This window comes from Amphibalanus amphitrite, unplaced genomic scaffold (assembly GCF_019059575.1).
Source record: "Amphibalanus amphitrite isolate SeventyFive unplaced genomic scaffold, NRLGWU_Aamphi_draft 000057F_arrow, whole genome shotgun sequence".
Taxonomy (NCBI): domain Eukaryota; kingdom Metazoa; phylum Arthropoda; class Thecostraca; order Balanomorpha; family Balanidae; genus Amphibalanus; species Amphibalanus amphitrite.
Window position 1 is genome coordinate 1244981 of NW_024881553.1, and position 24197 is coordinate 1269177.

Here is a 24197-nt window from a genome sequence, read left to right on the forward strand (position 1 = left end):
TACAAATTGTATAAAATTTTAGACCTATAAATTTTATACAAATTTTAGACCTATAAAAAATTTTACCACTATGTTACAAGTCTAAAATTTTAGACTTGTAACATAGTGGTACGTAAAGGACTTGTACCACTATGTTACAAGTCCTTTACGTTAATCATTATTTGGTTGCTGAGATCCGTGTTTGTGTTTTCTAAATCGTTTCACTATTTTTAATAAGGTAAACAAAGTTCCATTCCAAGGTTTCTATTTCCTCTGACCTCAATTCTTATCACTCTCCCCAATCCATTGCACAAAATTCATCAGTTTGTGCAATGGACTGGGGACATCAGTTTTTTTTATAGCACCATTTGAAATGCAAGTTTTTTAATTCTAGGACAGATGAAATTAGAAATGATTGATAAATAAACACATTTTGAAGCATATTTTAACCAGATTTCAATGCAAGCAAAGCCTTAGTGCGATCTATGGTGCGAATGCTTGAAGGTTTTTATGAATCTTCTAATTGGGAGAGCCACAATGAAAGTCAACCTCTGCCAAAGAACGTGCGGCTTTGTTGTCGAGTCCCTTAGCAACATGGATTGCGGCCATCCTGTCATCCGGGGGGACTGCATAGGGCATAAGTGTGTGTCGTGGCACCGGCCTGACGCTAAAAGTTTTGGCGATATCAGTTAGAGATTAAGTGGCTTTATGTTTTACATTTTACGAATTATTGTTGGATATCACTTTATCCCATCAGCTACTCTCCATAAACGGGACGGTTCCTCAAGGCTCAAGATAACGATAGAATCCGATACTTTTCTTACAAGTAGCCCATCGAGAAAAACTGGTAAGCATTGCGATGCGAGCGGCCGTCTGCCCCTGAAATTCGCTTCCTTTTCCTTCCCCTTGCTTTATACGGAGCTCGTGCTATGCAGTTCTTGCATTTTGCGAGAAATAATTCCTTTTCGTTGCTGCTTATTGCATCATTTGAGTTCGAACGAATCAAATGCAAACACGCGCTACGTTTCGGAAATGCGCTTCCCCGTTGCTTCTTGTAGTTGACTCGGCCAGGGTCAATTGCTGACTATGATTATTATGCCACTTTAAACGGTTATTGATTATCCGTCTTGCCTGCCTTCGTTAGCTGATGATTTAACCCGTAGGGCTATCGGCGGACCCTGGCCACCCGTAAAGGGGGCCGTGTTTCGCCCTCCCCCTAAAATGTTGGAAAGTTGCCGGTCGATTTTCAAAATTCAAGCGTGGTGTTCGATAGCCCCACCAGGGAACTACCTTGTGACCCAAGTTCATTGACCTTGGTCAAACTGATGACGTCACAGGTCAGGTCAAATGTCACATTTTCATGGTTTACAGGCATTCTGAGAAATATGTTGTAAAATCGAGTAAAATGCATGCAGGCTATTGAAAACAAGCAATAAAAATTTTTGTTTAACACATTATGTATGCTATTTGAGGTCACTGATACCAGGTCAGGTCACAGAGGTCAAGTGAGTGTCAGAATGTGAAAGTGTCGTGTGATGCATGTTTTATGGTCCACTTTACATGACAAATGCGATGATGTGGGCTAGGTGACCTCTGGGGCCAGTCTAGGTTACGTTCTGCTGAAGATTAGGTCAAGGTCAGGTCAAATAAGGTTATTGTCGGCTGTGGGAGACGCATATTAATGTTTGGAAATAATGCTCCGCTAAATATTGTTCTTTTGGCGTTCAGCTTTCACTGGAACTCAAAAATACATGTGTATGTTTTCAAGAATGTCCGGGACAGCCCGTTGAATAAAAAATTATAAAGTTTTACAAAAACGCAATTTTCAAAAAAGGCCGTCGATCGATTTTGATAAAAAAGTAAATTTTTGGATTCAGCTTACCGTCAGCTTTCGAATGGTATATATCGTTTCTTCTGAGCCTGAGATGACCTTCCGACGAACCGTATAGGTGAGCGGCATTCGAAAGAGCGTTGAAATTAATGAAGAAAATTCGGTCATTATTTTAGGTCAGGTCAAACGTCAAATTTCGCCAATTTTCGACAAATTGGCGCATAACTCGGAAATGAATATGTAGAGCTACAGCGCCGCGGAAAAGCGCATTCGATAGCTCTTTTGACCCGCGCCCCACTGACTCCCGTTTTTTCTGCAATAACTTCTAAATCGCTTGACGTATCACCGCAAAACTTTCAGTTCCTTCGGCTGCATCAATTTGACACCTTGTGTCAAAATTGCAACTTTGTATCTATCATAGATCGGCCGGAAATGACGTCAAAGTGATGTCATGTTCTGCCGATTTCGACGCAAAACATTGAACCACGGGAATCGCTCCCAAGAGCTCAGTTTTTGAGCTAGATCCGATTTCTTTGCATGAGAGGACTTAGAATGGACTGCGCTATCAAACTGCCATCTCGAATTTTGAAAAAAAAAAATTAAAAAATTATATATATTAAAATTCAAAATATGTATTTTTATCTTTTTTAAAAAAATTTGATTTTTCGAACAAAAAAAGAAATACATATGATAGAACACATGCTTATGACTTACTCTAGCAAGTCTTAGCCAGATATCTTCAAAAATGGCCAAGTTATACGCATTATAGCAAAAATTTCACAATTTCAAATTTTTCAAATCAATTTTCCTGTAGGAATTTGACATCGTACACCAATATAAATAGCACCATCGTGTTCCTGAGCTCAAACTGCATCCGATTGACATGTTTTTTTGTTGTTGTTGAAAAATTTCAACTTTGAAATTTGACCTTTTTTGACATGAAAGTGACCTGACCTCAGCTATATTCAGAAGTAAATGGCCTCAAATGACACAGGCGAACCGAATTCGAAACCTATGGCCTAAATGGACCATAAAACATGTGTCACGTGGCCGACTTAAGACATAATATTTCCGTGACCTATGATGACCTGACCCTGACCTGAAAATCAAAGTACAAGTTTGGTTCCCGGCCTCAGAGTATTTAAAGCATCTGTTCACGACTGTGTAAACAAAAAATCAGCCTGATCTGACCTGTAAGACGGCAGCCAGAGCCCAAAATATAAACAAGCCAAATATCGATAATAATTTTTACTTTGACCTAACCTGTGACGTCATCGGTGACCTCGAGGTCAATGAAATTAGGTTTCGCTCGACTATCAGATGCCGTTTGAAATTTGACGATCGGCTCAGTGGTCACCAGGTCAAGTTAAGTGACCAAGCCTAAAAAAGTTTGCAATCATGTCCAGCCTGCAGTGTTTGTCAAAAAGGTTTTAAACTTGGTAGATTGCATGCTGTTATGGGCGCCTACAATTTGTATATCTCGGATTTTTATATCCGTGACCTAAGGTCAGGTCAGTGGCGTGACCTTTCCATTACAAGTCAATGGAGAAAAATGAAAATGCCTCTAGATCCGTGTGTAAACATAGGAACAGTCCAAATATTTCAGAATCACAATGATTTGGACCACCCGTAATGACCAAGGTGTCATTTTTGCTGATAGCCTCTAGAAAGGTCATCCGAGGTCATTTGAGGCTACAAACAGATTTTTGCCAATAACTCGCGATTGGAAAGAGATAGAACGCTGCAGGTCTCATTGTGTTTGTCTTGTTGAGACGCAGCGACTGATATGCAACATGACCTTTTCCGGTCAGGTCATGACCTTGACCTGAGGTCAAATTTTCAAGTTGACCTTTCAAGGTCAAATTATAGTTTGCTCCCATTGACTTAAGTCAATGGGAGCAGATTGAACTGCTCTTGATTTGAGCGAAAACACTCAAACATCGGGAAACAGGCAAACATGGCACACTGAATCGGAAAATTGCGCCCGTTCCTCCTCTCTATATCCCTGAGGCCATCTCAGGTCATGAAACGTCTCCAACAGTCATTTGATAACAACTTTAGATAGAAACATGCTAGAGCGATGAATTCACCTCACATACGGTCAGCTCAACGATACGAATCAGCTGATATGCAGCATGACATTTTCTGTCACCTTACCCTGAGCTCAAATTTTGAAGTTGACCGTTTCAGCTAAAATAGGTCATTCGACGTGTCTCGACGAGAGAGACGCGATGCGGGTAAAATCAACGTAGTACAAGTTTAGTATCAAACGTTATTGCTGAACAAAGTAGTTCCGCAAAAAAAATCAATTTTTAAGTTTTGTCCTCTGGGGGATAGACCGTTGGCATTGACCCTAGGTCAAATCTGAGAACAATATTCAGCAATGCTTTGAAAGAGCCATCGAATGCGTTTTTCCTCGACACTGTGGCTCTATTTGTTTGTTGCAAAGATATGCGCCGATTTGTGAAAAATTGCCAAAATCGGGTAAAAGTTCGTGATAACTTTTGGGTAATTCCATATACCTCAGAGTCGAGGCGACCTAAAAAAAATGACCTGAATGGTTAAGGAAAATCTAGTAGCGAGCTATATCTTGATTTTTTCAGCGTCTTTCTGGCTTTCTCACTTCCCGAGATAACCTGGTGTAACCAACTACGTCCCCTCCCCCCGCCCTGCACCATGGCGAAGTTGGCTGAGACCTCGCGCGGGGCTCGGGTCATTCTTCTCTTCAATTAAATGAGCGCTAATCACTTAGGGCATTCTCTCGACAAATCTCGCGCAGTGTTCAAAGGATGTCTACAGTCAGGGTCGAAATTAAATAAAACGAACTTACGTCTTGTTTACCGAAGATGCCCAGATACAGTTGAACAATGTATTAAAGTCGTTAATAGCCGTTTTCACGACGGCCATCTGGTACACATTTGGTGCACATCTGGTACAGATTAGGTGCAGATTTGGTCAAATCAGGTTTAGTGTGTCTCATAGCAGCTATCAGCTAGGGTTGCACTAATTGCTTATGCCTGCTTTGTCACAGTGGCGGATCCAGGGGGGGGGGGCTGCGGGGCCCACCCAAGGAAAACTGGCGCCACTGCGCCGAAGGCGCAGTGGCGCCAATTTTCAATTCGCAACTCATCGGAGTGCCGCATACTAGGACTAGGATGCAAAAATCAGTCGAATAACGTCGTTTCAGTACGCTCCGCACCGATATTTCCAATCGTGTGGTGTCACTGTACATACTGATCCTGGGCGCCTCTTGTCAGGGCCACTGGGCGCCAATATTTCAGCGCCAATACGATGCGACTATGGCGCCCATCCGGGGCGTGGCGCCCAATTATGACCTGCAGCCCCTCCCCAGTGAAAATCCTGGATCCGCCACTGCTTTGTCATATTATCAGAGAGCATCATCCATTAAAACACTGAAATAAATTCATAAAATGAAGATATTTGCTGTAAAAGAAATTAGGTGCAGATTTGGTCAAATCAGGTGCATGCGCCGGATAGCCCGTCGTGAAAACGGCTATTATAGGTAGGGGAGAGTGGGGTAATTTGGCCGCTTTTTTTTAGAAAACGATGTAACTTAAAATTGACGACACATTTCTGCATTTTCTCAACGCTGGCAGGTGTCGCATTCATTTTACTTTACTGGACAGTGAACTTGAAATGATAGAGTAATTACTTATATTGAAATTGTGACGTATTACAAAGGTCTGCAAGGCGGCCAAATTGCCCCACTAGCAGGGTTATTTGGCCGGGGGTGTGGGGCAATTTGGCCGGTGTTAGTTTGCGGTCAGGATTTTCTGTTATATTCAGGGTTGGCATTTTTGCCGGCAAAAACTAGTTTATGCCATTTGCCAGTTTAAACCGGTTTTAACCGGCAAAAAGTGGCAAAAACTGGCAAAAACTAAGAAATATCACAATGCTACGCTTGGACATGAATTTGAACGTGAAGCATTTTAAGGAGAATTCGGTGAAAGCTTTATGCTTTCAAACAGAAGTGACATTGACCATTGAAATGCTTCATAACTCAAACATTTTCATGGGCTTTCCATAAGGAGCTAGTAAGATGCCTTTTGGGGTGACAAATGAGCCAGTGCAAGGGTGACTGGGTGAGTCCTGCACAATCAGAAGTGCGAAGGGGCATCTGCCACTGATATGCGCACGGCACCGCATGGCACCTTACCTACCGTGGCTGTCTTGCCCCACTCTCCCATACATTGAAATACGTTCCGTTGTGGATGTCTACCGACATGCATAGACATTTTAAGCAGGGATAAGTAATGAGGCAGCTTTAGAATGTTTAGTGCATCTATATAACTACCAGAAATGCATTGGTACATTTCAAATCCATTCCTTACTAGAAAAGTTGTAGGTTTGGCCATCTGAGTTTTAGCCAGTTGTTGCCAGTTCTTGCCACCAGGGTTTCTGCCAGCCGGTTTAAACCGGTTAAAACCACTGGCAAAAACCAGTTTTTGCCACCCCCTGCCAACCCTGGTTATATTGCGAGTCAGCTTCAGATTCAGCAATGACGTGTGTCCTATGACGCATTTACCACATTTTGGAGGTTGACTCATGGGGTCACAGGGGTCAAAATAGCCAAATTAGCGGCTCTAGATGCGATATGCGAAGACAGTTTTTTACGAATAACTTTTGAAGTAATCAAGCTAGGCCAAAACTTCGAGTACCATCGTAATTATCTCGTCATTCCGCATCAAAACATATATGTGTTGACCTCGAGAAGTCAAGGTCAAAGGTTGACCTCAGATCACGTTACCTCAGGTCGCTTGACCTCAAGGTCACGTGATTTCAAGGTTATCATGCATATCATTCGATGCGCCTTGGCGAGCTGAACAGAATGAGACCATTTGTGCGGCTGTACCATTTTTATGTAAGGATTTATTAGCAAAAAACGTTTGGTAACCTTTGATGACGTCACATGCTCTTACAGTTGACCAATCGGAAGTAAGGCATCAAAGTAGTCAAAGTTGGTCATGAATTATGTCATTTATGGTACAATTGACCATGAAAACTCGGCCGTCCCAGCATAGTGACCATGAGCGCACCGGCCAAGTTGCCCCGCTAGTCTCGGCCAAATTACCCCATATTGCCATTCTGAAAATTTTTGTGTATAAAGTCATCACGGCTATACGGAATTAGATGAAATTGCTCTTGGAACCGCTGAACACCCCCAAGAATGGCGCTATAATGTCTGAATTCGTTTTTAGCCCAAATACTACATGTTATACAACTTTGTAAACAGAAGTAAAAGTTACCATTTTCTAATGAAATTAACGTTTTATTAATTTTAAATAAAACTACGAGGGGCAAAGTTTTGACATTTGTCCTCCAGTTATTTCTACCCATGACAAATGAATAGAGACTAGAGTTATTTCACTCACTTTTATTAGACATCGTACAGGTGGGGGCGGCCAATTTACACCACCGGCCAAATTACCCCACTCTCCCCTATATGACAGATATTCATTTAAAATCGCATGAAATCGAGTTTTTGGCTCTAAACTCAACCCAATGATAGAGGAGCCCAACAAATTTTATCAATACCTATTGACCTGGTGACCTGACCTTACGTGACCTGGGGACAAAAATTGCACAAACGATGCTGAATTGGTGTAGCTATACCCTAAAAAGAAAAAACTGGTGGGTGTTGCCAAACCCCCATCCCCATCCCGGGCGAAGGCTTACAAGCTTACTTATAGCGTAACAAACATAACCCAGCTAGTAATGCATTTCCGTTTGTCAGGTTAGCTCGGAGGGGTGGACCACCACCCAGCGACAGCGGCGACCATGAACCAGCTACGGGTGCGCTATCACCAGCTGAAGATCGACATGTTCGCACTGTACCAGGCCACCATGGACAGTCGCGGCGTCAAGGTGCACCGCGTCGAGCAGGCGCTGGGCGACCTGCCGGCACCCGGCCCCAGCCACGTGCAGCTGCGTAACGAGGACGCCGCCTACGTGCAGAAGCTCAGCGAAATGGAGAAAAAGATCACCGTGGGAGAGCACGGCCGACGCCGGCGGCACATGCTCCGCAAGGTTAGTCGCCAGCCCGGCTAGATGCGAACGGACAGAGCCGACTAATGGATAGGCCGCGGGGACTTATCGGAGACGGTGTAGAATTACGATAGGTGGTTATCAAGACCGTACCGTTTTCATCAAAGTACATCCTTATTATTTGATTCATTTTACAGCATGAATGAAAAAATCGACATTATCCAGTTCGTGATTTGTTAATGTTATTAACTTTATCATGCCCCGCGTAATAATATCTCGGAAACTTTTGTATTAATTCTATCCAGGGAAGTCAGACAGGTAAATCGTGGGCGTTGGATGCTACCGAGCCAGTGTGGCCAAATTGGTGATGTTGCGGGGAAAGTCACCCTCAATGAAAAGTATAATGACATCCTCAGAAATTTTAAAGTTACATCATCACGACGTTTTTGTCGTGAAAGCATGCATACCTATGTAGTGTAGGAATAAAGACTAAAAATGTTTCAATGTACGATTCGCACCGTCATACTCGTGCTGTCGTGCTTGCAATGTTTTTGTTTTTTTATATCTTTAATGACAATATTCGGAGTTTTTTATACTTTCCACCAGAATTTGACGTCAGGTATAGTTTTTCCACATTATCTGTAAAAACTGCACCTAAATTGAGGCTGAAGACGAGTTTTTTTTTTTAAATAGTGACATCCTCGTACGACTTTTTATACATCCTCCCCCTAACGCTAAACCAATTTGGCCACACTGTACCGAGCTGGTTAAAATTTTTATTATTAACGGTCACCGGGTGTTGGGATTGTGTAACGGCTGCCGGGTGGTACAGTCGTGTACAGGTTGATGGTCCGCTACTCTTTATCCACCGGGTTCCTATGGCTCAGCATTGGCAGCAGCCGCCTGGTACCGGTAGACTGTGCCGCATGACCCGAGAGTGAAGCGGCACAGCCTACCCACACTGTAACCGCAGGTTGTTTGAAAAGACAAACACTATTCGTTAGAATTGTGTTTTTCTATTGAAAAACAACCGGAGCGGTCGTTCTCCGGGCTATGTTTTGCAAGTCTGGCAGCGAATCGAGACATCTTGACGGGGGCCTAAATGTGCATTGCGATTTTCATAAAAAGTTCAGTGTATGGGCTCCCGGAGGCGATCTACCTGCTGACACCAGTCGCAACTCTCTTAAAATCTCGTGGCGCGTGGCACGTGCGATTCCATTTTTCCCATAGTAAGTCAATGGGGGTTTGGGACACTTTTTGCGCGATCGCGAATAGCGGAAAAAATCGCCGATCAAGGTATGGTTTGCTGCACACCTTTTTATGGACGACACATTCAGGTACACGCCCATGTGCGCCGTCTACCCGTAAGAAGTCGATATTTTTTGTAGTAAGACTTTGAAGTTGAAGTTTTTTAGCTCCCCATGTTAAGTCTATGGACATTTTTTCAGAGACATTTTCATTCGCTCATTGTACAAAATTATATGATACGATTTTGTTTAAACTTTCAGGACCTGTTGAGAAACGACCATAGAACATGGTGTTATGCTTCGTTAAGCTGTCAGAATTCGTTTGTTGTTTTAAGGCTTCTCTAAAAATGAAAAATTTTAACATGGAAAGTCAATGGGAGCGTCTTTGCTGCTTAATAACTTTGTACGTTAAAGATATATTTAAGTGAAAAGTTGATAGGTTGTACAACTTTTGATGCTCTTTCCAATGATGTATAGATCGTTCCTGCACGTCGGGCCGTTTTTGAGAAATTTAGTAAAAAAGCACGACATTACCGAGATTTGAGCTCAGACCTATATATGGCCTTGGCTCAGAGAGTATACGAACAGGTGACGGGGATACCTCCCATTGAAGGATGCGATTTAATGCTAAATATTAGCGGCCGGCCGCCGTGGGGACGTTTTTGTATGACGTATATCTCCGCAACCACTGGACCGATACACTTGCGTAACCGCAGGTTGTTTGAAAAGACAAACACTTTTCGTTAGAATTGTGTTTTTCTATTGAAAAACAACCGGAGCTAACCGCAGGTTGTTTGAAAAGACAAACACTATTCGTTAGAATTGTGTTTTTCTATTGAAAAACAACCGGAGCAGTCGTTCACCGGGCTATGTTTTGCATGTCTGGCCGCGAATTGGGGCAACTTGATTCCAGCCAAAACTTCTGCAACGATTTTCGTAAAAATCTCAGGGTATAGACTTTCGAAGGCGATCTAGCTGATGGCACCGGTCGCTACTCGCTCAGAATTCTTTTGCGCGTGGCACGTGCGTTTCAATTTTCGCCCATGTTAAGTCAATGGGGGTTTGGGGCACTTTTTGCGCCATCGGGAATGGCGGACAAACGAGCCGAGAAAGGGGTGGTTTTCATCCCAGCATTTTATGGCAAACACGTTCCGGTACACGCCAGTGTGCGCCGTATACCCGTCAGAATCTCGGAACGTTTCTTTGCACGAGGTCAAAGTTGGAATTTTGCTGTGTTCCATGTTAAGTGAATGGACAGTTTTGCAGAGACATTTTCATTCGCGCACTGTACAAAATTATGTGTCACGATTTCGTCCAAACTTTCGAGAGTTGTTGAGAAAGGAGCATAGTATATGCTGTTGTGCTTCGTTAAGCTGTGCAAAATCGTTTTTTTCTTTAAAAGCTTGTTTAAAAATTACAATTTTTAACATGGAAGGTCAATGGGAGCGTCTTTGTTGCTTAATAACTTTTTACGTTGCAGATGTATCAAAGTGAAAAGTTAATAAAATATACAACTTTCGATGCTCTTTCCAACAATGTATAGAACGTCACTGCACGATGTGCCGTTTTTAAGAAAAGTTGTAAAAAAGCAGGGCTCGACTGTGACTTGAACCCAACCACATTAGACTATACGAACAGGTGACGGGGATACCTCCCGTGTGCGGATGCGACACTGATTATTGCTAATTATTAGCAGTAGGCCGCCTGTGGGGTGCCTTTACAAACCTTATATCTCTGCAACCACTGGACCGATTCACTCGCGGTCTTTTGTGTGGGATAGCTTCTTCCTTTCTCACACGTAGTGTGCTACTCTCGATGCGTATGGGTGACCCCTAATGCACGTGCCACGTGCAAAACGAAGAGGTGTCAGTTCGGTAACAAGTCTAATAACTCTGTAGTTATAGTTCGTTTTTTTTTTTTCAAAAGGACTCTGGCTCCAAGTATGTTTTTCGAAAAAGCACGCGTTTTAGCGAGCAAAACGAGCAAAAACTGAACTTGAGAAACTCGAGCGTCGCCTTATTTTAACATGTGAATTATTCCCGATAATTTCCATATGTGCGTTTTGGAACCAGATTTGAGAACAGTGGTGACGTAATGCTGTCGAACTTGTTTTGCAATGTAGCGTATAACTTTCATGGACGAAACCGCTTACTCGATTATAACCTCGGCAACAGTGAAAAACGAAGTTTCCCCCAAATTCGTCGAAACTTTGTCCCATCGTACGGACATTGAGTGCCTGCTGCCGCCAGTGACGTCATCATAGTATGCTAATTTTTCAAGACACAATTTCCAGGTACCTACCGTGCACAATTTGAAATCGAATATTTTTTCGGTAAGAAATTCTTGGCCAGACGCTGAAGCTGCCAAAACTCACGTGAGAGCTTCGATAAGGAACTTGGAGCCAGCGTCCTTTTGAAAAAAAACGAACTATAGTTTGCCGATTGCGCTGATACTTGGCATGGTTGTAGGCACCTGCCGCGCAATGCATTTCCATGTGTCACGATTGGGGTGCCGCTGCACGTGCACACGGGCGGGGTGACGCTTCCAGATCTCGAGAACGGCTGGGCCGATTGTGATCAAAGTTGGCACACCGTTAGGGATCGGCGAGTAGGGTGCCGTGCACAAATCAGATGGGACTCATTTTGCACGTGCGCACGTGCAGGACGACGCTTCCAGATCTCGAGAACGGCCGGGTCGATTGCACTCAAATTTGGCACACCGCTATAGACCGGCGAATAGGGTGCTGTGCACGTCAGTCCGTAGCACACCGACACCGGTCTGCACGTGCAAGGCTCATCCTCTCGTTTGGCGGCGGGCGTTTTTGCTGCGTTTACAAAGGTGTAACCGCAGGTTGTTTGAAAAGACAAACACTATTCGTTAGAATTGTTTTTCTATTGAAAAACAACCGGAGCAGTCCTTCTCCGGGCTATGTTTTGCATGGCTGGCCGCGAATCAGTACAACTTGATTCCAGCCAAAACTTCTGCAACGATTTTCGTAAAAATCTCAGGGTATAGACTTTCGAAGGCGATCTAGCTGATGGCACCGGTCGCTACTCGCTCAGAATTCTTTTGCGCGTGGCGCGTGCGTTTGAATTTTCGCCCATGTTAAGTCAATGGGGGTTTGGGGGTCTTTTTGCGCCATCGGGAATGGCGGAAAAACGAGCCAAGAAAGGGGTGGTTTTCATCCCAGCATTTTATGGCAAACACGTTCCGGTACACGCCAGTGTGCGCCGTATACCCGTCAGAATCTTGGAACGTTTCTTTGCACGAGGTCAAAGTTGGAATTTTGCTGTGTCCCATGTTAAGTGAATGGAGAGTTTTGCAGCGATATTTTCATTCGCGCATTGTAAAAAAATTATGTGTCACGATTTCGTTCAAACTTTCGAGAGATGTTGAGAAAGGAACATAGGATATGCTGTTTTGCTTCGTTACGCTGTGCAAAATCGTTTTTTTCTAATAAAGTTCGTTTGAAAATGGAAATTTTTAACATGGAAAGTCAATGGGAGCGTCTTTATTCCTTTATAACTTTTATCGTTAGTAATATATATAGGTGAAAAGTCAATATAATATACAACTTTTGATGCTCTTTCCACTGATGCATTGAACGTCACTGCACGATGTGCCGTTTTTAAGAAAAGCTGTAAAAAATCAGGGCTCGACTGTGACTTGAACCCAACCACATTAGAGTATACGAACAGGTGACGGGGATACCTCCCGTGTGCGGATGCGACACTGATTATTGCTAAATATTAGCAGTCGGCCGCCGTGGGGGCGCCTTGCAAAGCTTCTATCTCCACAACTACTTGACTGATTCACTCGCGGTCTTTTGTGTGGGATAGCTCCTTCCTTTCTTACACGTAGTGTGCTATTCTCGATGCGTATGGGTGACCCCTAATGCACGTGCCACGTGCAAAACGATAAGGTGTCAGTTCGGTAACAAGTCTAATAACTCTGTAGTTATTTTGCCGATTGCGCTGATACTTGGCATGGATGTAGGCAACCGCCGGGCAATGCATTTCCATGTGTCACGGTTGGGGTGCAGCTGCACGTGCGCACGGGCAGGGTGACGATTCCAGATCTCGAGAACGGCTGGGCCGATTGTGATCAAAGTTGGCACACCGTTAGGGATCGGCGAGTAGGGTGCCGTGCACAAGTCAGATGGAACCCATTTGGCACGTGCGCACGTGCAGGCTGACGCTTCCAGATCTCAAGAACGGCTGGGCCGACTGTGCTCAAATTTGGCATACCGCTAGAGACTGGTTAGTAGGGTGCCGTGCACAAGTCAGTTAGTATGTATTTCCATGTGCCACGGTTGGGGTGCAGCGGCACGTGCGCACGTTCAGGTGACGCTTTCAGATCTCCAGAACGGCCGGGCCGATTGTAATCAAACTTAGCACACCGCCAGGGATCGGCGAATAGGGTGCCGTGCAAAAGTCAGATGGGAACCTTTTGCACGTGCGCACGTGCAGAGTGCCGCTTCGAGATCTCGAAAACGGCCGGGTCGATGGCACTCAAATTTGGCACACCGCTAGAGACCGGTTAGTAGAGTGCAGTGCACGTCAGTTCGTAGCACACCCACTCCGGTCTGCACGTGCAAGGCTCATCCTCTCGTTTGGCGGCGGGCGTTTTTGCGGCGTTGCATAGGTGCTTGTTCAAACAACCTGCGGTCCCGCGATGCGGAGCCCAGCATCGCAGATACTGGTAACCGAAGGTTTGTTGTCAATAGTTAAAACACTATTCTTTAGAATTGTGTTTTTCTATTGAAAAACAAATCTGAGTTCCCTGACAATTTGGCAAAAGCTGCCTGAGATCAGTACAACTTGATGCTCTTGAAAACGGCTGGTCCAAAAATTCTGATTTTTTTCAGGATTTCTAGTGGGCCAGGTGATCTACGTTCTGGTATGGGTCTCCCCTCCGCGGACCATCTGGTGCACATGCCACGTGACTTTGAAAATTCCCGTGTTAAGCCAATGGGCAAAATGAAAAAATGCGTTCCACGGCAGATTGCTCGAAAACGATCCAAACGACCCCCCATTTTCTTACATGCAGATCAACCACCATTCGGTGCACTACCCATGGGTATGTCGCAAAGTGGCCGGAAAAGTCCAGAACCACGTGCCACGTGCCGTTGAAAATGACCCTGCACACCGGAAATTGGGACTTTTGGTCATTTCGGCGCACCCATGATGCATACTATGGCGTGGGTGACCAAACAATGGGTGTCATCCGGTCGGCAACTGTTTAAGGTGTCGTCCAGTGGGCCAAAGTGGTAGTTTCAAACTTTTGGGATCCACCATTCTGGGGATTCTTTTTGACAATATACTTACGTTTCTTGGCGCAATGTTCATTCCACCCAGCCGGTCGTCAATGCGTTAGATGACCCAAATGACGATTGACCTGAAGGAAGTTGGGGGCGAGGAACACGCACGTGCCATCCGTTTTTTAATCGGGCGCTTTCATCTAGGAGATTTTTGCAGATACGTCAATGCGTTAGATGACCCAAATGACGATTGACCTGAAGGAAGTTGGGGGCGAGGAACACGCACGTGCCATCCGTTTTTTAATCGGGCGCTTTCATCTAGGAGATTTTTGCAGATATCTTTTTGATTTGTGAAAATGACCAGCCTAGCGGTATGCCAGCCGCTGATAAATTATTATCTTGCTGCGGCCGGGCGCTTATTTGCGGTGTTTGCGTTTGGCGGCTGGCGGGCGACTTTTAGTCGTTTTCGGTTAGCAGTTAGCGTCGGTGCGGTGCGGGCGGTTTTATTTTTTCGGCGTTTCGGCGTTTTTTTCTGTGTGGTTTGCGGCGGTCGGGTGATTTTTTTGCCGTTTGCGTTGGCTTTTCGGGCGTGCGTTTTACACGTTTTGCGGTGTTTACGTTTTGCGGCGGGCGGGCGTTTTGTGTTTTTTGCGGTGTTTGTCTTTGGCGGCGGGCGGGCGGGCGGGCGATGCGGGCGGTTTTCTTTTTTTTTGCGTCGTTTGCGGTGTTAAATTTGTTTGCGGTTGGCGGCCGCTTTTTCGTTTTTTTGCGGTGCTTTTTTTGGCGGCGGGCGGGCGATTTTCAGGCGTTTTCGGTTGGCGGTTAGCGGGCGTGCGATGCGGGCGGTTTTATTGTTTTGCGGCGTTTTTGCGTTTTTTTTATTTGCGGTTTGCGGCGGGCGTTTGTTTATTTTTTGCGACCTTTGCGTTGGCGTTTCGGGCGTGCGTTTTGCGGTGTTTGCGTTTTGCGGCGGGCGGGCGTTTTTCACAATTTAAAGTTCAAACCTTCGGGCCACAGCGCTCCTCGAAAAGCGCTGCCCTCGAGTATGACACCGGCTCGAGTCGCCTGGTAGAGCGATTTGACCGGACGCTGCGTTACACCGGCTGGGGGGTGGGGGGGGGGGGTAAGGGTCAGGCCTGTCTATTTGGCTCGGCTCGGTGGATGAGGCGGGCTGGAGTGTGGTGTGGGGCGGGGGTGATGTGGGGAGGGAGTGAGCGGACCTGGGGCTGGGTGTGTGTGGTCACTTGTCGCATAGAACCGATCGTAATCCACCCTCCAAAAATTTGCTTTAGAGATATTCACAAAACCCAGGGGGTTCAAACACCCATCTCCCAAGTGGAGTGCGGAAGGACAGGTAAGGGTCCATACGGTCTCCTCATGAATTGCAGCAAAGAAAGAAAACAGACCTGTCACCAAATAATCTTTCTGAAAAGTGGACTAATCGCATAGCCTCGGACACAGAAATAAACATCCAGCACGCGAAGCGTCTCGAACCGGGCCTCTCACTACCGGTCAATTTGACAGTCTAGCACTCCCGCGCTGAGCTACACCGGATGGTGGCCACGGTCGGGGCAAAGTCTGGCCGGGCGGGCGGCGGGGCCGGGAGGTCGGCAGCAAAGTCGATGAATGTTTTTGTGGTTCCGGGTGCCGGTCGCTCTAGCTTGGTGGAATGATGATGGATCATTAAAACTTTCAACGTGGAGTCCCGGTTCGAGCCTCATCGGGGCTCCGGCTACTTTTCCGAGTTAGGATCTGGTTCGATTTTAGTGGTTGCGAGCCATTTATACGGTTTTATGTCTAGGGGGGAGTGGGGCACATTCGTGCAAAAAATGGATAAACCCATATATCTGTTCTTTGGTTAGTGCAATGGCAAAATTGTTGATTGTAGTATGGAAAGGAACTATTGCAGATAGTTTTCCTCTTTAAAAGTTATCCTATAAAATTATTGCTTCCATAGGCGTAGGAACAGGGGTGGCCAGGTGGGCAAGTGCCCACCCACTTTTCGAGGTGGGGGGGCCAACCATGTGTTTTGGCCCACCCACTTTTTACTCGAGGCCCCTCGTCTCGATTTGAGAGGACGTCGTCACCTTCAAGAATAAACAAACTCGGTAAAAAAAGTTCCACGAATCTTCACGCACGGACTCCAAGGGGCCGTGATGGATCCAAGGAGGCCCTCTGTTCATTCTTGTCAGTCGAAGCCCTGAGACTGATGGCCTGAGAGGCCCTAGTGGATCTGAGGAGGCCCCAATATCCACACTGGTCTGGGGAGGTCCCTGACACTGGCTGTCTGGGAGGCCCCTCTGTTCACACTAGTCAGAGGTCTGAGACTGGTGGTCTGGGAAGCCCCTCCATCCACACTAGTCAGAATAGGCCCCTGACCTGACACTGGCGGTCTAGCCGAGGCCCCCTACCCTCACTAGTCAGAGGAGGCCCCTCTATCCTCAATAGTCAGAAGAGGCCCTTGAGACTGATGGTCTGTGAGGCCTATCCATCTACACTGTAGCCAGAGGAGGCCCCTGAGACTGATGACCTGAGAGGCCCTTATAATCACACCAGGCAGAAGAGGCCCATGAGACTGATGGACTGAGAGGCCCTTCTATTCATACTAGCCACAGGAGACCCCAAAATTTCGGTCTGGGAGGTCCCTCAATCCGGCACCAGTCAGAAGAGTCCCCTGAGACTGATGGCCTGGGAAGCCCTTATATTCACACTAGGCAGAGGGGGCCCCTGAGACTGATGGTATGAGAGGCCCTCATATTCACACCAGTCAGAAGAGGCCCCCGAGGCTGATGGCTGTGAGGCCCTTCTGTTCATATAACTGGCCATTGGAGGCCCCTTAAACCGGTGGTCTGGGAGGGCCCTCTATCCACACTAGCCAGAAGAGGCCCCTGAGACCGATGGTCTGAGAGGCTCTTATATTCATACTGGCCACAAGAGGCCCCTGAGACTGATAGTCAGAGAGGTCCACTCCTAATGAATCTGAGGGGGCCCTCTTTCCACATTTACACTTTTCTAGGGAGGCCCCTGAGACTGATGGTCTGAGAGGCCCTTTTATTTATACTGTCCACAGGAGCCCCCTGAGATTAATGGTCTGAGAGGCTCTTCTATTTATACTAACCAGAGGAGGCCCCTAGGATTGATGGTCTAACAGGCCCTTCTATTTATACTAGCCAGAGGAGGCCAATGAGACTGATGGTCTGAGAGGCCCTTCTATTCAAACTAGGCAGATGAGGCCCCTGAGAATGATAGTCCGAAGAGCCATGCGGCGGCAACTGGCCGTGGCAATATTTCGGCTCGGTAGGGCCCCACAGAGCTCATGAGAGCACCTCAAGGGCTCCTAAGTAGACACGCTTATCCCCATAAGGGTGCCACGCCGGCTTCTGAAGGCTCCTTGTAGGTAGTAGGTATCTAAGGGCCCTTTCCGGCCTCTAACGGCTCCACCCGCCTGTGATGGCTCCCCACCGGTGTTTATGAGCGCCACACAGCGGCGCCTTTGAGAGTCATACTAGTGTCTCTAAGGGCCCTATATCGGTGGCTCTGGTGGCCCCACACCGGTGCCTCCCCACAGAGTCTGTGGGCCACCACACCTGTGAATCTCAAGGCTCTATAGGTACATCTGAAGGACCCACACCGACACCTCTGAGGGCCCCACACCAGTATCTCGGAGCTCTGAAGGCCCCACACCGGTGACTCTGAGGACTCATCGGCTCCTGAGAGCACCATGTTGATGTCTAACGGCTCCACACTGAAGGCACCACATAAGCTCTCACTGAGCTCTGATGTCCATGTACCGGCCTCTGAGGGATTTAAGCCAGCGCATTCATAGCTCCACACCAGCAATTGTAAGGGCTTCACACTGAAGTATCTGAGGGATCCACACCGGTGTCTCTAAGGGCCACATACCGGCATCTCTGAGGGCCCCATACCGGCGTCTCCGAGGGTCCACATCTGGCGGGCACCCATCAGCGACTGAAGGTCCCACACTGTCGACCCCGAGAGCCCCATCTGGGTCTGGGAGCACCATGCCGTCTCTAAGAACCACAGCGGCTCCTCCGTACGAAAGATGGGCGTCTGCATGCCAAAGGGGAGCGGTTCTGAGACAGTAGGGCACCTATGTGCAATAGAGGGGCGCCTATGAAGCCCATAGGGGCGCCTCAAAGCGAAAGAGGGGCGCCTCTGAGGCCTACATATATGGGCGTCCACATGCAATAGAGGTCTGCAAATTGCAATTAATCAATGCCTTGGGGGTGCATTCATAGGAAACAGGGGCGCCGGCATGGCAAAGACAGGCGCCTTCAAGTGTCCATAAAAGAGAGACGCCTATGATAAGCGCATATTGTATGCGACAACGGGGCGACTGTGGGACATATAGGGATGTATCTGATGACTATACATAGGCGCATATATGCCAAAGAGGGCGCCTATGAAGCTAATTGGGGCACCTGGGAAACGAGGAAGACATTTGTGTAAGGGTTTTCAGGGGTCATACGCCGTTTGCGGCAAATAGATTCTGAAAAAAAAATCGGAGGGGAATAAGTTTTAAAAATGTTGCGGACTTTCCGCACTGTTCGCTTAAGCGGTTACGCCCCTGGGTACATCTGCCCGATCTCAGAAGCTAGATTTGGAGGTCATACTTGAAAGCAGCCAGCAGGACGAGGCAAAAGTTGGAGGCCCCTGAAAATAGGAGGCCCCTGGAAAAGGAGGCCCCTTGACAGGGTGGCCCACTCACTTTTCATGGCGTTCCTACGCCCGTGATTGCTTCCATTAGAAAAAATGACTTTTATTAACTCTGAACATTTGCACGAAACTGCCCCACCTATGGGGCACATTCGTTCAAGAGATGGGGCACTTCCGTTCACCCGGCAAAATTCGAGAAATTACCGGGCATTACCAGAAATTTACCAAAGGAAATTGGCAGGGGGTCATTTCACTTGATTCCTTTCGACAAGAATGCATTGCACAACAAATGTAGAAAGAATGGGCTGGCCAACAAGAATGTGCCAACTGCCGGCCTCCGTGACCTCGCCAAGTTCGCGTGAATTGCTCGTCACGACGTCGCAAGCAGTCGAGACTGAGTCAGGCGAGCGTCATTAGAGAAACCTACTACAGATAAAGTCATAAATCGCAAAAACTAAAAAAAATATGCACGAATGTGTCCCCAGGCAGTGCGTACACGAACCTGCCCCACAACGTTATTAGTAATATATTTCAAAATTTCTTTTTGAAAAAATGACACTTTTTCAACAAACAAGTTTGCAGCAGTTCCGTGAATAGAGTGGGCTTCTTCACCCTCAATTTTGAAAAGTTGAACCACATTTCCGAGTCAGGATCACGAAAATGGATGATATGAGAAAATTTTGGAAAGCTCACGAATATTACAAATTTGCGTTTTTATCAAGCATGACAGCAGGTACAGTGTTGTCTTCTACGGTGAACGAAGGGCGGCAATGATAGACATATTTCCATAATTTACCTTGAGCTCGTGCAGTCACTCGTGTTCCCATAAACTGCTGAAAACGAATGTGCCCCATGCACGAATGTGCCCCACTCTCCCCTACATGTCGATTGTCGATTGATTGATTGATTCATTCATTCGTTCATTTAATACATGTCGACATTTAACATACGAATTAACATCCAGGATCAATCCGATCAATCTACCATTTTCATAAGCGTATTGCCTAAATATCATGCATATATGTGGCACAAGACCTATGGTTGCCTCGATACCGTGCCAAATCACGTTTTGCATAATGCACAAGTAAATTATATTCGCTGGGTCTTCCGTGCATTTTGCTAGCAAAAACAGGAATGCAATTGTTAAGCGACGCAAAATGTGCAATGCAGCAAGTGACCACACACACCCGCCCAGCCCCCATGGTCCACCGACCACCAACACGCCCCACACCACTCGCCAACCCACGCCAACCACCGAGACGAGCCCCTCCCCCTCGCGCTGGTCTGACGCGACAGCTGGTCTACAAAGCGCTCCACCCGGCGACCCGAGCCGATGTCAAACGGCGTGGGTAGACTGTGCCGCTTCACTCTCGGGTCATGCGGCACAGCCTACCGGTACCAGGCGGCTGCTGCCTATGCTGAGCCATAGGAACCCGGTGGATAGAGTAGGGGACCATCAACCTGTACATACACGACTGTACGGCTGGCCGCCGCCGCTGCAGCGAGCGGCGGGCGGCACAGCCTACCCGGCGGGCTGAGCGGCGGGCGGCACAGCCTACCCGCCGGGCGCCCGCGCGGTAGGCTCATTGATCGGCGAGCACGTGACCTGACCGTACGCGATGTGGGGTCGGGGGCCGCAGCGGCATGTCACTCTGGGTCGAGAGTCGGTCGGGGCCGGATGAACCGCAGTGTTGGGCTGCTGGTGCGGGACTTCTGGCCCGCTAGTAGCGTTCTTGGCGGATTATTCAATGTAGTTACGTTGGCGGCTGTCGGATGGGACTCTCTTCTTGTCCAAAGCTTCTGGCCAAACTGAATTGGGCGGTCCAAATGGGAAAGGGGGACTGTAGTCTACCCTCTTAACCAGACGTCTTGGTGCCTGGTCCCGGCCACTGCCCATGGTCAATATACTCTGAGTCTTATTGGTCCATGGACAGTCCTCTGCGGAGGTTTCACTTTTAACTCACGGCTTAACCGTACAAGGGAGGTATTTTCACGGGTAGGGTCGGCCTTCTGTCGACCATTCACATCCTACTTGCACAATCGCATTGCACAGTTTGGCTGTATGTTGCCCGTTTTGTTTGGTGCAATAAGAATACGTGAGGAACCAAATTTACAGTCTTTTATTGGTTGCTAGTTGCGACCGGGGCGGGAAGTTACCAGAGATTTAGTGACAATTGGGCCTCGTTCGTAACACTGCACCGGGTCCCAAATCCATACATACCTACAAAATCTCATGGCTGACCCGTGACCGTTCGTTCTGTTTCGGTGCGCCAGCTGAACTTTTCCCGGTCGTCGGGCGAGCCGTCGGCCGGTGAGGTGGTGGACGCGGCGGCGGCGGCGGCCGTGGAGCCGAGCACCGGGGCCGAGTCGACGCGTCACGAGTCCGGCTGCCGGGAGCTGGACCGGCACTCCAACATCACCGTGCTGCGCTGCTACCGGTGCACCAAGCGCTTCGACGACCAGACCAGCCTGTTCGCCCACTGGCGCGACGAGATCAACTGCCACATCGTCTGTCTGTTCTGCCGGGAGGAGTTCATCACCAACGCCAAACACGACCAGCACATCCGGCTGTGTCAGGCGCTCGTGTGCGCCCAGTGCAAGGCGCAGTGCAGCGACTACGCCGAGTACGAGCAACACATCGCCGTGTGTCTGTTCGCGGCAAAGTGCGAGCCGGTCGAGGTGCTGGCGGCGCGCGTGCAGTGCCCCTACTGCGACCGACTCTTCACGCAGATCCACATGTTCAAGCGACATCTCAAGATCATGCACGAGGTGGAGCACATGCAGCGCTTCGGCCTCAAGATCCAGCGCAAGTTCCGTCCGAACGAGCGCGAGTTTCCGTGCCGCCAGTGCGGGCGCACGTTCAACCGCGTCTACAACCTGAAGATGCACCAGCTGTCGCACGGCCGGAACGGCCAGTACCGCTGCGAGACGTGCAACAAGACGTTCCGCTTCCGCTCGAACCTGGAGCGGCACGCCCGCTCGCACACTGCGCAGCAGCACGAGTGCCGCGTGTGCGGCCAGCAGTTCCGGCTGCTGCGCCAGCTGAGAGGTCACATGAACGTCGCCCACGACAAGGACCAGTTCGCCTGCGAGATCTGCCAGAAGAGCTGCGATGGCTACCAGCGGCTGCTGACGCACGCGCGCACCCACCACACGCAGAAGGCCTACTCGTGCGGCGTGTGCGGCCGCGTCTTCAGCACCAAGCACAAGTACAAGGAGCACATGAACGTGCACGACGGCCGCTACACGTACGAGTGTCACATGTGCTCGGAGCGCTTCTTCACGCGCGACCACCTGCGCAAGCACTACCGCAAGCAGCACCCGGAGGTGAAGCGCCTTCCGCGGCGCGCCACCATACGCCGTCCGCTGGACCAGGGGCGCTCCTTCTACGAGCCAACAGACCTGGGGCCGATGATTAACGACACCGTGACGCTGTACCAGGCGAGCGCCGACAGCGGCGACGCCTCCGTGGTCAAGTTTGAGGTGGTGGGCGAGCCGTGCGACCGCCAGGTGGTGCAGACGTTCACGGCCGACCAGACCAGTCAGGAGATGATGGACGGGGGGTACCAGGTGAGGGCGCACGGCCATGGAACGAAGGGGGCTGAATGAGTTATCATTCACATTTCGAACATGCGTTTGTGCTAAATTTGAGCATTGTTTAACAACATTTTCGACATTTTTCATCCTTAGTTCGGTAAACAGGGCATGTATGTCATATGGATAATGGATATGCTGTTATTATTACGTCTTCGATTTAAGCCCGCATAACTGTTTTAATGGAAAAACTAATGTGACATCCGCTCCCCCGACTCCCCTGACTTTTCTGTGGTACACTGTCCAGGTGTACGAGGGCTCGGACCAGCACATTCTTGGCGAGTACACGCCAGTGGCCGAGGGGGACGGGTACGGTACCCCCGGCGCGTGCCACCGGACGGCTGCCGGCCACACGGTCCAGTACTTCCCGGCGCAGCAGCAGGTGAGCCACGCTGAACGGTCAGCGACCAGCTAAAAAAGATCGGCAGGAAGCCCAGTTTGTTGTTGAATAAGATCATATAAGATTTGTCCACTCAATTTCATCCTTGTAGACTGAAGTGATGCTTGCTATGGGATGCCGGTAGCGCTCTCTGCAGCTCGCTGATGACTGTAGTTCCTCCGTCTGCCCGCCAGGTGCCGGACGGTGTGGACGGCGCCGCCACTCTGCTCAGTCTGGAGCCGGCCTCCTCGGCCGAAGTACCTGAGGGTGCCACCGTGATGACCTACATCGTGCCCGAGACAACCTCGTCTCAGTTCAGCGTACAGGACAGCACCTGGGCCGGCGGCAGCCTGTTCCACTTCCCCGGCCTGATCACCCCCGAGAAGGGCGCGGCTGGCGGCGGGCTGTACGCGGCGGCCGGCGCCCCCGGGCCGTCAGGGGCGCCCGCCGGCTCGTCCCTGTTCCTGACGCCGGACAAGGCGCCGCTGGCTCCTCCCAGTCTGTTCACCACGCCGGAGCGGCCGTCGGGCGGCGCGGGCCGGCCGCCGCCGGAGGCCGGGCTGCTGTCCACGCCGGACCGCGGCGGCGGCGGCGAGGCAGGTCTGCTGTACACGCCGGCCGGGCCGGCCGCGTCGCCGCTGGGCTGGCCGGCCGCCGACCGACAGCCGGAGCTGGCACTGGCGCACGGCTACCCGCCGCTGGTGAAGACAGAGGCCGCCGCCGTGACGGAGGGCGGCAGTCCGCGGTACCAGCCGCCACCGCCGCCGCCGCCACTGGCCATCAGCAGCGGCCAGGGCGCCATCTTCACGTCGCCGCAGCAGGCACCGGTGTTCGTCTCCTCGCTGGCCGAATAGGGGACGCGCCGGGCGAGGTGCTGGCGACTCGCGGCAGGCGCCTCTGTAAGCACCAGTATCGCCCGTGAGGGGTAGTGTATAATTACCGTGGGTGGGAGGGGGTGAACAGACGAGTCCGTTGAGAAGTGCCACTGAACCGTCCGGTGAATTACAGTGATGGCTCCGATGACAAGACGATTCTACATTGCATGCGCATTTGTTTTACCTGTAGATACCTTATACGATCGTGTGAGCGAGTTAAGTTGTTGCAGTTTCTGCCATGCTATTTATATTATTTATGACATTGGTTGCACTTCGTTCAAGGTTGGGGCCATTGATTGACCCGTTGATTTTGTTGTCTTTCAATACAGATACCTTCTGAAACACTAGA

At 48.9% G+C, this 24197-nt stretch overlaps 1 protein-coding gene across 2 annotated transcripts; it reads left to right on the top strand.

Moving 5' to 3' along the window:
• Nucleotides 1-552: 552 nt before the first annotated feature.
• Nucleotides 553-24197, top strand: LOC122378324 (PR domain zinc finger protein 5-like). Of its 2 annotated transcripts, XM_043359274.1 has the most exons (6): nt 573-826; nt 7566-7858; nt 21275-22570; nt 22842-22976; nt 23168-23361; nt 23419-24197. In XM_043359274.1, exons 2-6 carry the CDS (start codon nt 7610-7612, stop codon nt 23825-23827), a joined length of 2283 nt encoding a protein of 760 aa, XP_043215209.1. In that variant the 5' UTR covers nt 573-826; nt 7566-7609; the 3' UTR covers nt 23828-24197. The 2 variants fall into 2 exon arrangements, with proteins under 2 accessions (XP_043215208.1, XP_043215209.1); XM_043359273.1 differs by having other exon boundaries at nt 553-826; nt 23168-24197.